The sequence below is a fragment of the Hylobates moloch genome, unplaced genomic scaffold (genome assembly GCF_009828535.3).
Source record: "Hylobates moloch isolate HMO894 unplaced genomic scaffold, HMol_V3 SCAFFOLD_19, whole genome shotgun sequence".
Classification (NCBI taxonomy): domain Eukaryota; kingdom Metazoa; phylum Chordata; class Mammalia; order Primates; family Hylobatidae; genus Hylobates; species Hylobates moloch.
The window spans coordinates 15,664,997-15,679,318 of record NW_026652294.1 but is presented as its reverse complement, the minus strand read 5'-3'; the positions used below and the strand labels follow the sequence as shown (position 1 = coordinate 15,679,318).

The 14,322-nt window shown below is 54.4% G+C and overlaps 2 protein-coding genes across 3 annotated transcripts in view; one reads left to right on the top strand and one right to left on the bottom strand.

The window, feature by feature from the left end:
* CIMIP4 (ciliary microtubule inner protein 4) overlaps positions 1-14,322 on the bottom strand; it is a 302,707-nt gene that overhangs the window by 28,445 nt on the left and 259,940 nt on the right. The gene's annotated exons all lie outside the window — the stretch shown is intronic.
* On the top strand, positions 49-10,204 carry MPST (mercaptopyruvate sulfurtransferase). Of its 2 annotated transcripts, none has more exons than XM_032138180.2 (3): positions 49-184; positions 4,618-5,236; positions 9,602-10,204. In XM_032138180.2, the coding sequence occupies exons 2-3, from the start codon at positions 4,642-4,644 to the stop codon at positions 9,898-9,900; spliced, it is 894 nt and encodes a 297-aa protein (XP_031994071.1). In that variant the 5' UTR covers positions 49-184; positions 4,618-4,641; the 3' UTR covers positions 9,901-10,204. The 2 variants fall into 2 exon arrangements, with proteins under 2 accessions (XP_031994071.1, XP_031994070.1); XM_032138179.2 differs by having other exon boundaries at positions 151-282.

Sequence of the window (14,322 nt, the reverse complement as noted above, 5' to 3'; positions counted from 1 at the left end):
CGGGGCCTCCGGGACCCGCGGGGGTCTGAGGGGGACGCCAGGTGGCGCGGGGGCCGCGCGGGCCCGGGCTGGGCGGAGCGGGCGTACCCCCACGGCCCGGCCGGTGGAAGGCGCGGGCAGCAGCGGCTCCGAGTGGCCGCGGCGGTGGGCTGTGCCGGAGTCTCCTCCCTTTGGCCCGCTGCAGGTTGGTGGCGGGAGGAGGGGACAGCTGCGGGCGCGGGGAGGGGGCGCCGCGCCGCGGGGGCCATGGCGGAGCCAGGAAGCCGGGAGTCCGAGACCCGGGTAACTGCCGCGGCGTGGCGGCTTGCCTTTCTGGAGGGGGAGGGAGTGGCTCTTTGGGGGTGCGCGGCGCGGGGCCCCCGCGCGGGGCCTGGGTGGAAGAGGGGGCGCAGTCTAGAAGAGAAGGCGCGCCGCTACGTTGGCACTAAGGGTGACTGTCCGCTTGGGGCGGCCTGCCGGCTGGGGTCGTGGCGAGTGGCAGGCAGGGAGCCTTGGGTGGAAGTAGGGTGACCTGGTGCCACCAGAGAGGGCGGGAGAGAGAGAGGAGGACAGGGAGACGAGATCCCGCTGAACCAGAGGCCCCAGGAAGAGACACTAGCCAATAACTTGTTAGTGAGTGAAAGGAACTAACATTGTCAAGGCCTGCTTGGTGTGGCACTTTGCTGGGTACTCCCGTGGTGTGACTTAGTTCCCACAATAACCCTGAGGAGTAGGCCAGAAACTTACTAAGACAGGAGAGAGCGGCAGAGCGAGTTGCTGGAGGACACACCCAGAGTTAAGGCCGGGCCTGATCCCTGGTCTGAAGCGCAGGTGGTACCAGCTGCCTTTGTTTACCTGGCTCTTCCCTGAAGCCTCATGCTTTTTAAAAATTTGCCTGTTTTTAACTTAGCCCGTTTAATCATAAGTTGATGTAATTCAATTTTTAATAATAGCTGTGTTTAACAACCAGTTGGCAAAATTCCTGAAAAGCTCACCATGGGCTCTTGCAAACTGGGGGACGCCATTACCCCTCCCTAGCTTTTGCAGAGGCTAGCCTGGAAGCTTTCCCTGTTCCCCAACCCCGACCTTTTGTTTTGTTTTGTTTTTTGAGACAGGCTGTGGTTCTGTGGCCCAGACTGGAGTGCAGTGGCGCCATCTCAGCTCACTGCAACCTCCGCCTCCCAGGCTCAAGCGATCCTCCCACCTCAGCCTCCCAAGTAGGTGGGACCACAGGCATGTGCCACCATTCCCGGCTAATTTTTAAATTTTTGGTAGAGATGGGGTTTCGCCATGTTGTCCAGGCTGGTCTTGAACTCCTGGGCTCAAGTGATCTGCCCATCTCAGCCTTCCAATGTGCTGAGATTACAGGCATGAGCCACCATCCCTGGCCTCATCCCCCTTTTTAAAAAAAGGTTTTGTTCTAAAATGCTCACAGCAATCCTCAAAGCCTAGTGTCTGGTGGTTGGGGGAGGGGGTGGGCAGGAGGGACCAGGCTGGGGAGGTCCTAGGGGAGCGCCAAAGCTCTGCTCCTCAAGGGGTACCCTGGATCCAGCCTGCGGCTCACGCTTGCTTCAATGCAGCTGTGTACCCTTCTGACATGAGCCTGGGGCGGTTATGTCCTGGGGTCCTCCACTCCCAGGACACCCCCACTTACAGTGATCCCGGCTCCTGAATCACACGGGCACCTGGTTTCTACCCCTCCCTAATACCCACAGCCTGCCCTCACACCTTCCTTTATGGCCCACAGACCTTTGTGAGAAGTGCCAATGAAGCAGGGAGACTGGAGCAGGGTGACCTCAGATCTCTGAAGTCCCACCAAGCCCTGAAATTCTAAGATTTTAGATTTGCTGCTGTCAGTTCCAGGGCCACCAATGAGAGTAATGGAAGAAATAATGCAACATTATTATTATTATTATTATTATTATTATTATTATTTTGAGATGGAGTCTCACTCTGTCACCCAGGCTGGAGTGCAGTGGCGCATCTCAGCTCACTGCAACCTCTGCCTCCCAGGTTCAAGCGGTTCTCCTGCCTCAGCCTCCCGGGTAGCTGGGACTACAGGCTCATGCCACCACGCCCAGCTAATTTTTGGATTTTTAGTAGAGATGAGGTTTCACCATGTTGGTCAGGCTGGTCTCAAATTCCTGACCTCATTATCCGCCCACCTTGGCCTCCCAAAGTGCTGGGATTATAGGCGTGAGCCACCGCGCCCGGCCTAAACGGTTTTTAATGATTATTAAAACCAGCCAGATGTAATGCATGATGGTTGCCCCTCTACATTTATTTTTTAATCTTGGCTCTAAGAGGTGGGGGTGGGAAGCTCCATTATAAGGAACAGAAACCACCCAGAGACCCTACACACCCACCATCACACAACCAGTTAAGCAGTGGAGTGGGGTTTACATTGATTTTTGGGGGCTCTCTGACTCCCAAACCAGGGCTCTTTGTACTGTAAATGTATGATTGGGTGAGGGAAACAAGGATCCTCAAGAATGGGGGACAGTGTTGGGGGGCGCACAGGGGCTGCTGTGGTTCCCACAATAGGGTTCCTCAGGAAGGAACCTGCAGCATCTGCCAGCACAGCGCCCCCTAGCTGTGTTGTAACGCAGATAATGGGGATCACCCCTTAGCCAAACACCCCTTGGCAGCCTCCCTACCCTAAAGACCATGCTGAGGCTTCCTGGGCCCCTGGAAAAGTCAGATTAGTCTGGACCTCCTCCTACTCCAGGAAGCCTTCTCACCTCTTCTGCTGCCACCCCGGGCTGACATAGGGGCCCTCTGTGCTCAACACTGAATTCTAAACTATCCTCAATTTCACTGTCTCTTGCCTGCAGCCTGACTTTTCCCCCCAGGGCTTGGCAAAGGCAAGAATGCCTTGGTGTCCGGCACAAGGCCTGACCGCGTGGGTGAAGTAGGTTCCTAAAAGCCAGCTGCGGCGAGACTGTGGGGGTGGGCACAGGGTGTCACCCTAGAACTCATTAGGCCCTGGTCATCATGGCACCTGGGGCAGGGGAAGTCCAGCCTGAGGGGTCAAATTCTGGTTGCAAATCCTGAGGCTGCCTCCTGTGACCACGGGCAAGGCACTTATTCTTCTAATTGCCAGTGGCCTCATTCATAAAGCAGGCATCCTAATACCCGCCCAAGGCTGCGGTGCCGAGCATGTGACCTGGCCCACAGAGGCACTCGGTCCACAGATGTTGTTCTCTACCTGCCCCCTTCATTTCGCTGGCAGGACTGCATGCAATGGGTGTCAAGGTTGGGTCTCGAACAGGGGATAAGTGAGGGCTGACCTGCAGCCCATACTCCACACACCTAGCCATGTGCCCTGGTGGGGGCTCAGCCCCTGCCTGGCAGAAGGGGTGCTTTCCTCTCACCTGCACAATGGTGGCTTCCCAGCACAAAGGGCTTAAAGTATTTGGGGAGTCTACACCCAGGAAGGCTGTGGGCTGGCCTGGCGTAGTGGGCTGGCGAACTGGTGCACTATCAGCCTCTGGCATGCAGGAAAGATGGAGAAGAGAGGGAAGGAGGTGTGAAGTCACTGTTGCTGCTACTAGAAGGGCCAGAGAGAGCCCAGGCTGGACAGGCAAAACCTGGCCTCGCCAGACTCCCGGAGCCTGCACAGAGTGTGTGGCTGAGAAGTCCGGATTCTGGTGCCAGACCGACTGGCTAGTGAGAAGCCTGGCACCGCCGGGTCAGGTTAGTGCATTTTTTCTTGTTTGTTTTTTTATTTTTGAGACAGAGTTTCGCTCTTGTCCCCCAGGCTGGATTGCAATGGCACGATCTCAGCTCACTGCAACCTCCGCCTCCTGGGTTCAAGCCGTTCTCCTGCCTCAGCCTCCCGAGTAGCTGGGATTACAGGTGCCCACCACTAAGCCTGGCTAATTTTTTGTATTTTTAGTAGAGATGGGGTTTCACTATGTTGGCCAGGCTGGTCTCAAACTTCTGACCTCAGGTGATCCACCCGCCTCGGCCTCCCAAAGTGCTGGGATTACAGGCATGAGCCACCGCACCAGGCCAGGTTAGTGCACTTCTGTGAGCCTGAGTGTCCTCCTTGAAACGGTGACAATAATATACCAAGCCTCTTAAGATCACTCATTCAACACATACTGGAGAGTCTACTGTGTCAGGCATTGTTCTCGGATATTGTTAGGATTCAGTGGTACCCAGCAAGGACTCAGGAAATTCCAGCTACTGTTTCTATTAGGTCGCCAATATAAATGCTTGATGGGTGAATGAATGACTTCTATCTGGGACTTGGTTGCAAATAAAGCCGAGCTGCATCTTAGGGAGGGGTGGAGACTTTGCCCCTGTTTGTGCCTTGAAGCCAGCAGGGCCTTGCCCTAGGATACCTCCACCCACCCTCGTGCCCAGCAAGTGGAGGTGAGGGGCGCGGCCTGGGGCTCTCCGGGAGGTCATGGTCATTGGGTCACTCGGAGCTTGTGTTTATATGAGGCCTGGCAGAGGGAGGCCCCTGGCTACCCACCTTTGTGCCGGGGTTCACCACCGCTGGTTTCTGCGTTCCCTGGACTCTGCCCTGCACGGGCCCCACCTCCCCCGCCGGCCCTCGCCCATGCTCCAGCCCCAGCCCCAACAGCGGCCTCTCCCTGCTTCCCTCCTGACGTCTTCCCTGTCGCCCAGGCCCGCAGCCCGAGTGTCGGCGCCATGGCTTCGTCGCAGCTCTTCCGCGCGCTGGTGTCAGCGCAATGGGTGGCCGAGGCGCTGCGGGTCCCGCGCGCTGGGCAGCCCCTGCAGCTGCTGGACGCCTCCTGGTACCTGCCGAAGCTGGGGCGCGACGCGCGACGCGAGTTCGAGGAGCGCCACATCCCGGGCGCCGCCTTCTTCGACATCGACCAGTGCAGCGACCGCACCTCGCCCTACGACCACATGCTGCCCCGCGCCGAGCATTTCGCGGAGTACGCAGGCCGCCTGGGCGTGGGCGCGGCCACCCACGTCGTGATCTACGATGCCAGCGACCAGGGCCTCTACTCCGCCCCGCGCGTCTGGTGGATGTTCCGCGCCTTCGGCCACCGTGCCGTGTCACTGCTTGACGGCGGCCTCCGCCACTGGCTGCGCCAGAACCTCCCGCTCACCTCCGGTAAGAGCCAACCTGCTCCCGCCGAGTTCCGCGCTCAGCTCGACCTCGCCTTCATCAAGACCTACGAGGACATCAAGGAGAACCTGGAATCCCGGCGCTTCCAGGTGGTGGACTCCCGAGCCGCCGGAAGGTTCCGCGGCACCGAGCCTGAGCCCCGAGACGGTAACGCGGGGGAAGGGGGCAGGAGGTCGTCGGGGGCGCGGCCTCTACGCCCTGAGCAGTGCCCTGCACTTGACCTTTCTTTTCTTTTTCTAATTTATCTTGCTTTCATTTCCTTTCCTTCCCTTTCCCTTCCCTCCTTTCCCCTTTTTCCCTTCCCTTGCCTTCTTTTCACAGGATCTCACTGTACCGCCCAGGCTGGAGTGCAGTGGCACAATCATGGCTCACTGCAGCCTCAACCTCCTGGGCTCAGGTGACCCTCCCACTTCAGCCTGACCTTGCCTTTAAAGGCTACTGCATGAGGTGGGGAAGGAGATTGGACTTCCACTTGCCCCGGTGACTGTGTTTGTTAAGCAGAGCAATAATACTGGCCCTTCCCCTCCTGTGCTTTGGGCAGTGACTCTCCCTAGCCCATTGGGAACCCTGGTTGCCCAAATAGCTCTCACTGCAACACTAGAGGTGTGGGGGGTCACTGTGGAATGTTGGGGGGCAGGCCCCAGTATGAGAGAAAAACCCAGAGGGATGGTCCTGATCAGGGCTACCCATGCACCTGAGGATGGTGGAATGAAGGCAAAGTCGGAGGCTGCATAAAAGGAAAGTCTCTCCCAGGGGCCAAAGCTTGGAGAACTGAGGGTGGAAGGGGGATTAAACAGTGGGTAGGGCAGAGCCTTCTGCCTGTGGGCTGGATTTCCTCAGGCAAGAAGCCTTTGGGTAAGCTCTGTATAATGTGAGGAGGGGTCCCCACAAAGCAGGCTGGTCAGTGATCACAGTGGTGTGAGTCTTTCAAACATCCCGTGTAAGTAGATACTGTCATTGCACAGAGGAGGAAATGGAGCCTTGCCCAAGGTCTCAAGAAACAACCCAGCCAGGATTCAGACTCGGCAGCCTGCGCGCTTACCAGCTGTGAGCAACGAGGAACTCCCCAGCCCCTTCTCTTGTGCCTTCAAGAGTGCAAGAAACTGACCACTGCCCCTAGAGGGCTCTCTGAAGAGCATTCCCATGGCTACAGATTGGGTTTGGAGCCGCTTGGGCTCACCGTGGGCCAGCATTGTTTTGGATGGCCTGAGGGCAAGGACTGTCTCTGCTCTTAATGCATCCTGAAGATTAGCTCAGTACCTGGCACAGAGTCGATGTTCCAGAGAGGTTTGGTGAATACAGAAGGTCCCTGTCACATGGAATCCTGCAAAGCAATGTTGATGGTACCGGAACCATAGGAAACAGCTGATATCCAACCATTTTTGAACCTACACAGGCGTCAGTTTCATGTGGTTCAGCCTAATGAGAGCACCACCTGGATCCTGTTGGGTTCTCCGTCCCAGCCCCAGGGGGATGAGCAGCACAGGGGAGCTAGCTGGTGGTGCCAGACTGGGGTTCAGATCCCTGTCACATTTACATGGGCTTCGTGACACACGACGGGTCATTTAATCTCTGAATCGCAGCTTCTGCCTGTGTGGAATGGGAGCAGTAACACAGAGCATAAAGACATGGTAGGGGCAAGGAGAGCAAGTGTGTAAAGCACTCAGCTCTGGGTTTTCATGCACAAGTGTGCTGCACACTTGTGCCTGACACTTATTTCAGTCGCACTGGCTCATCTGTGGAATGGGAGGTGATACACGCCTAGCAGGCTTGTTGTCAAAACAAACTAAGCTCAGTGCAGCTGGATCAGTGATGAATATCACTGTCGTCATCATTCCCACGCCACAGCCTGAGGCCTGGCCAAGTGCTCCTGCGATGTGCCACAGCAGTCCAGCAGGCAGGGGAAACATGCTTTGCTTGGTGGGATTCAAGGTGTGGGGATGGCCCTCCCTTTACAGTCACCACCCTGGGTTGAGAGTTTGTTCTTCCTTGCTCTGGGCTGGTCTCTATGTGATATCTGACCAAGCCCGGTTTCTGTGTCTGTTAAGTGGGATGCATGACCCATTCCAGCCTCTTCACGGACTCAGGAGTGCTGTCTCTATGCCACGGTCTGAGAATAGATACCGATACATGGGTCAGCAGCTCCCGTGGGAGTGTCACTCCACTGCGGATGGAAACCAAGACAGAAGCTGGACAAGAGTCTGAATGGCTCAGATTTGAATCATTAGTTTTCGGGGGGGGGGGGGGGTTGTTTGTTTTTGTTGTTGTTGTTTTGAGATGGAGTTTTGATCTTGTTGCCCAGGCTGCAGTGCAATGGTGCGATCTCGGCTCACCACAACCTCCGCCTCCCGGGTTCAAGTGATTCTCCTGCCTTAGCCTCCCGAGTAGCTGGGATTACAGGCATGTGCCACCACGCCCAGCTAATGTTTGTATTATTAGTAGAGACGGGGTTTCTCGATGTTGGTCAGGCTGGTCTCAAACTCCCAACCTCAGGTAATCTGCCCCCCTCGGCCTCCCAAAGTGCTGAGATTATAGGCATGAGCCACCGCGCCCGGCCCAAGCATTAGTTGTGAAGGTTTATTTTGTTGCAAATCCCAGTCCTGCGTGAAAATGGGAGTGTTAGTAACCCCTGCCTCAAGCTGGGGCAGTGAAAACAAAAAGCACCCTGGGAGTCTGCAGAGGTGTGGGCCTTTCCCATCCCATTCTTTCTGCTACAATCAAAATGATCTTTTAAAAATGGAAATCTAGGTTGGGCAAGGTAACTCCTACCTATAATCCTCACACTTTGGAAGGCTGAGGTGGGAGGATCCTTTGAGCCCAGGGGTTCAAGACCATCCTGGACATGATGGCAAGCCCCTTCTCAATAAAAAAAATAAAAAGTAACAGTAAAAAAGTAAACACAGAAGCCTGAGCTCCCCCTGCAGTCAGGTCAAAGCCCCCAAGTCTTACTCCAGGCCTGCTAAAGCGTTCCCATCCCCTTCGGCTTCCCCTTTGGGCCTCTGGCTCCTCACTGTCTGGGCTTTCGGACAATGACCTTTAACCCCTCTGAGCAACAGGTGGTTCCCTTGCCTCTCAGATTCCCTCTGCCTGGGATGCTCTAGGCCTCCATCCACCCAGACCCCTTTATGTGACTGAATCCTACTCATCCTTCGGGGCATTCTCAGAGAAACTTCCTCCACCCACTGAGCCCCCAGCCAGTGTGGTGTGATGGTGGGAAGCATAGACTTGCCTGGGTTTACTCTTCCCTGCCCTCTGCTAGCTTGCACAAGCTAGTCTTTGTACTTCATTCTCTTCATCTTTACGAAAGAGAGGATAATCATTTCTTTCCCAGAGAATTTTGGGGTGGATTAAAGGAGAAACTATAGCTGACCATCTCCAAACAGTGCCTGGCATAAAGTAAGCATTCAATAACATCAGCTATTGGCCGGGCAAGGTGGCTTACTCCTATATTCCCAGCACTTTGGGAGGCTGAGGCAGAAGGATTGCTTGAGGCCAGGAATTCAAGACCATCCTGAGCCACATAGTGAGACCCCATGTCTATGAAAACCAAATTAGGCCAGGTGCGGTGGTTCACGCCTGTAATCCCAGCACTTTGGGAGGCCAAGGCAGGTGGATCATCTGAGGTCAGGAGTTCGAGACCACCCTGGCCAACATGGTGAAACCCCATCTCTACTAAAAATACAAAAATTAGCCAGGTGTGGTGGGTGCCTGTAATCCCAGCTACTCGGGAGGCTGAGGCAGGAGAATCACTTGAACCCAGGAGGTAGAGGTTGCAGTGAGCCAAGATCATGCCACTGCACTCCAGCCTGGGCGACAAGAGCAAAACTCCATCTCAGAAAAAAAAAAAAAAGAAAACAAATTAGCTGAGCATGGTGGCGTGTGCCTGTAGTAGTCCCAGCCCTTCGGGGGGAAGCTGAGGCAAGAGGATTGCTTGAGCCCAGGAGGTTGAGGCTGCAGTGAGCCACGATCATGCCACTGCACTTCAGTCTGGGCAACAGAATGAGACCCTGTCTCAGTAATAATAATATCAGCTATTGCTATTACTGGCGTTATTTTTTTTGACATGCCCCAGGCCACCCAGTAGGGCATTTTTGGAACACCCATTGTGCTTGTAATTATTCAGTTGCCTGTCTGCCCTGCCAGATTAAAATTCTTTGCCTGCAGGTACTGCACATTCTAGCTAGGCAGGGGTCTTGTTTATTGCTTTGCTCTCCCTAGGGTGCATAGTCAGGAAACCTTGGGGCCCAGTTCTTAGGTTCAAAGTTCAGTCAGCAATTTGCTAGATGCATTAGCCTTAGGTGGTACTTAACCTCAGCATCACCGTGTATAAAATGGGGCTCCTCTAAACAGTGCTCAAGTTTTATGGTTGTGAGAATTAAATGAGATGGTGGATATAAAGGATTTAGCACCATGCTTGCATGGGATGCTCTCAATATCTCAGGCACCACAAATATGAGGCACCATTCATAGCATCCTTCTATTTGTCTCCTCCTCCCTGCTCCCCTGCTGTAGGCATTGAACCTGGCCACATCCCGGGTACCGTGAACATCCCCTTCACAGACTTCCTGACCCAGGAGGGGCTGGAGAAGAGCCCTGAGGAGATCCGCCATCTGTTCCAGGAGAAGAAAGTGGACCTGTCTAAGCCACTGGTGGCCACGTGTGGCTCTGGCGTCACGGCCTGCCACGTGGCCCTAGGGGCCTACCTCTGCGGCAAGCCCGATGTGCCCATCTACGATGGCTCCTGGGTGGAGTGGTACATGCGTGCCCGGCCCGAGGATGTCATCTCAGAGGGCCGGGGGAAGACCCACTGACTCTAGGCAGGACACAGGCAAGCTCAGGTGATGCCGGCTACCAGCAATGCCTGGCCTGGTAGCTCCGTCTCTGCTTTCACCAAGAGAGTGTTTCTTCACTCAGCTCAGTTGGCTTTTGGGGTGACATCTCAAAGGCCAGGAATTCCATTGACTTGTTGGCTGCCAGTGGGGGCGGGAGGAAAGGCGGAGGCGAGCCCTGGAGGAGGGAGGCCACAACTCCGAGCTGCCCACCTGGTGCTGAGCTGGGGCCCCGCCTCCTTTCTGTTTTATTTTTGAGGAATAAAACAACCAAGTGCTAAATCTTTGTAGCTCTGGGGCTGCCTCGGTTTTCCTAAGGAGCCAGGGGTTCTGTCATGCCCAGCAGAGGTCACTCTGGGGAGCCTGAGGGTCTTGGAGATCCTGTCTCTGCCTTCCAAGCAGTGCTGGGGCCCCAGAGCTCCCCGCTTCTGTGACCAGGCTAGCCCCTAGCAAGCTGTCCCTCACCCCATAATCCTGGGCATTCTCCCTTCTGGCATCTGGGCTATTTAAGGTGAATTTTGCTGTGACATGTCTGTGGTCCCACCCAAAGCTACTCTCCCACCACCTGCCCTTTTCTAGCAGGTAAATAGTACATCTCATTTCCAGAAGAAGATGGGCCCAGAACTTAACAGGAGCCTGTGCCATGCCAAGGAGGAATGTCTCAGCCCAGCTGGGATGTTCTAGGGAAGGGCTGAGCTGGGCTGAATTGGAGGAGAACCTGGCTCTAAACTCTGAAGCTCACACTTGGAGGCTGGTCTCTGGAATTCCCGGAGTGGGTGGACCCAGGGAGTTTGATTCTTTCTGCTCAAGGAGAACATCTCTCTCCATTTCCCAAGGGTAGGGGGCTCCATCCTCCTTGCCCTGGATTTATCGTTTGTGCAGAGGTGGATGTAGGTGTCTGAGAAGGCCCCAAATTCCCCCCTGCCCATCACGACCTGGATCGCCCCTCCCCGTCTTTCCAGCCCCCAGGCACCATCTCAGCAGCGCAGGGGCAGTGTCCTGCCAGGCGGTACTGGGGAGAGCTCAAAGTTATCTTATTGGCCCTTCCTTTGGAAACAAGACCGGAGAGGGGCAGTGACTTACCAAGGCCACACTGTGAATTTATGAAGAGCCAGGGCCAGATCCAGATTCCCTGACTCAGTTTACTTCTCTTTTCACCTGACTGTATCCCCTCAACTTCCCCCTGATGCTGAGTCATTTTCCAAGTCCGCAGGGAGGGGAGAAATCGACAGCATAGAATCTTGGTTTTACAAGTAAGATCTCTAAAGTAACTCCCAACCTCTCAGAGCCTCAGTTTCCTCCCCTACAACATGGGAATCATGTACGTCGGAAGAAGAAAACTCAGATGAGAGCCTTTCCAAGAGTCCACTGCAGAGTCCACGTTTTCCACACCGGGGGTTCTCAGCCTCAGCGCTGCTGACATTTACACTGAATGATTCCTTGTCATGGGGGCCATCCTGTGTGTTGGGGGATGCTTGGCTGTGTTTCTGGCCTCTGCCCACTAGATGCCAGTAACACTGCCCAGTTATGACAACTGAAAGTCTCCAGATGTGGCCAGATGTCCCCTGGGGGGCAAAAATCACCCCCAGTCAGGAACCACTGCTCTAGGGGCAAATAACACAATTGACCACTGCAGTCAGGAACAGTGGAGACAGGGAACCCCAACATGGAGGGGCTCCCCGACTCCCTGTCATAAGCACCTTCTCCCAGAAGTGGAAGTGAAGCAGTTTAGACACTCCCCCCTTTCTGGCCGGTCTCAGACAAGCTTTATTTTTTCTTCCTGGAATGGATCTGCCCCTTTGAGGAGACAAGTTTGTCTGCAAACATGTGAGGTTCTGATCCAGCTCCCGGTTCCAACCACTCCACACAAGGCAGCCTGACCTCGAACATGCTGCCCAGCCTCTGCGGGCTTCCGTTTCTTTTTTTTTCACCCCCCACCCCGAGATAGAGTCTTGCTCTGTTGCCCAGGCTGGAGTGCAATGGCACGATCTCGGCTCCCTGAAACCTCTGCCTCCCTGGTTCAAGCGATTCTCCTACCTCAGCCTCCTGAGTAGCTGGGATTACAGGCACTCACCACCACGCCCGGCTAATTTTTGTATTTTTAGTAGAGACAGGGTTTCACTATGTTGGCCAGGCTGGTCTCAAACTCCTGACCTCATGATCCGCCCGCCTCGGCCTCCCAAAGTGTCGGGATTACAGGCATGAGCCACAGCACCCAGACCTGTTTCTTCACCTTTAAAACGGGCACAATAGTACCTTCCTGGCCGACACAGTGGCTCACACCTGTAACCTCAACACTTTGGGAGGCATAGGTGGGAGGATCACTTGAACTCAGGAGTTCAAGACCAGCCTGGACAGCATAGTGAGACCTCATCTGTATGCAAAAATAAGAAAAAAGATGAGCTGGGCAGAGTGGCATGTGCCTATAGTCACAGCTACTTGGGAGGCTGAGGCGGGAAGATCGCTTGAGGCCAGGAGGTCAAGGCTGCAGTGAGCTGTGATTACACCACTGCACTCCAGCCTGGGAGACAGAGTGAGATCATATCTCAAAAAAAAAAAAAAAAAGTACCTTCCTGAGCAGTATGAGGATTACATGAGATAATCCACAGAAATTGTTTTGCTTAGTGCAGAGTAAACACCAAGTGTTTCTTCCCATTAGTTTTAAAGGAGTTTTACTTACTCAGCATGTTAAGTGCCTCCTGCACTTCTGGCATTGGAGGAGAGAGAGTAACAAATAGAATTGTGTCCCAGCCCTCTCAAAGCTTCCAAACTAGGGAGGAGAAGCTAGTTTTTTAGAGTACATTTCCAGAGAGAAGGGGGTGCTGTGAAATGATCTATTTCACAACAGACTAATTTTACAGGTGGGAAAACAAGCTCAGAGAGGTTCAGTGATTTGCCTCTGGGCACACAGCTAGTTTGCTAGAGGAATCTAACTGGAGTTAGAATTCCCCAGGGGAGGAGTTTCTCCAGCGGATCTTGCCTGCCGTGGTTTTCCAGATTTCAGGATCAACGTGAGAACAGAAACGCGTGAGAAGCTCAGGGAAGATGGCCACATGTTTCTCAGCTCCACAGGGAAACCTTGAGCAGTGGAATTTAATCAATGGGTTTGTTGGCGCCCTTCCCCTACCCTAGTTCAACCTGCAGCAAGGAAACCAAGGCTGATCCCAGCCTGGGCTTTTTTCTCCTGGGAAGGTCCTCCTTGGGTCTGGACAGGCTCGAAGGTGACCTGCCTAGAGGTGGGCGATCTAGCCTCACCTTTCTAGGACTACAGAGCTTTAGTTTAACTTTGCAGGAGTTTGTTAGAAATGAACTAGACACACACCCTCCCCAGCTCCGTCCCACCTCCTGCAAGCCTGAACTCCTAGAATAATTAACCACTCACTGCAGGATCCTGGCCTCTGCCAGGGCCCGCCCCACCCACCCTGTGTGTTCGAGGCAGGAACTTGCAACACTGAGCAACAAGAATGATGAAATTTTTATCCACTTGGCAAATATTTGCTTGGCGCCCCCTCTGTGTCCGGAACAGTGGAAATGTGTTTCCCAACCTTGCCTAACCAGCTACCCTGGAATGTTTTCCACTTCCTGGATCATTGCCTCCAGACATCAAAGCCCCCATCCACACAGTGGGCTGAATATGGATACATGCAGTGATCTGGTCCTGGTGCTGTGGAATCAGCTTTGCACCAGGCCCCAGAAGGTCTGCGTTCCAGAGCTTTCTTGTTGGGGCCTCAGTCTTCTCATCTGAAAAACGGGAGCAAACTCAGTTCTGCCATGCCCAGTGTGGGTGTGATGTCACATCAGGTAAGGCTCAAAGTGAAGTCAGGTGTCACACCTACTGGAATAACCTCAGCTATATAAGCACAATGGAGCTTTATTATCCTTAACTCATGGAGGATGAATCATTTGGGGGAAGATGAAATGTTGAAATATTCAGGTTAACGGAAAGTGTTATTTTAAGCACCTACATTTTTTGCCTATTAACCTAGTAGGGGTGGAACGTGGTAGGCCGATCTTGCCTGAACTTCCGGGGGCTTTGTTTGATCCTTTAATTGCACATCGATACCTGCAGGGGCTCCTTGCCCCTAAACTGTTAGGACTTTGGGGTCCTCAGGTCCTCGATATTGAATCCTGGCTGACTGCCCTTCTGGTTTGCCGTCCGTGTTCTCTGCAGTCTCCCTCGGCCTGCTTCGAGGCGGGCCCACTCTCTAGATAATGCCACCATTTGGATGGTTTCAACGACTGTGCTGAGCCAGTGACTCTGGAATCGGGACCTCCCGCAACTCGATTCCTCCTGAACTCAGATCCCTGAGTCGTGGCCTGCCAGGCCTCAACCCTGCTCCTCCACCTGTGTCCCCTGTCTCAGCGTGCATGGTCACCACCTGTGGGTCACCCAGGCCCAGACCT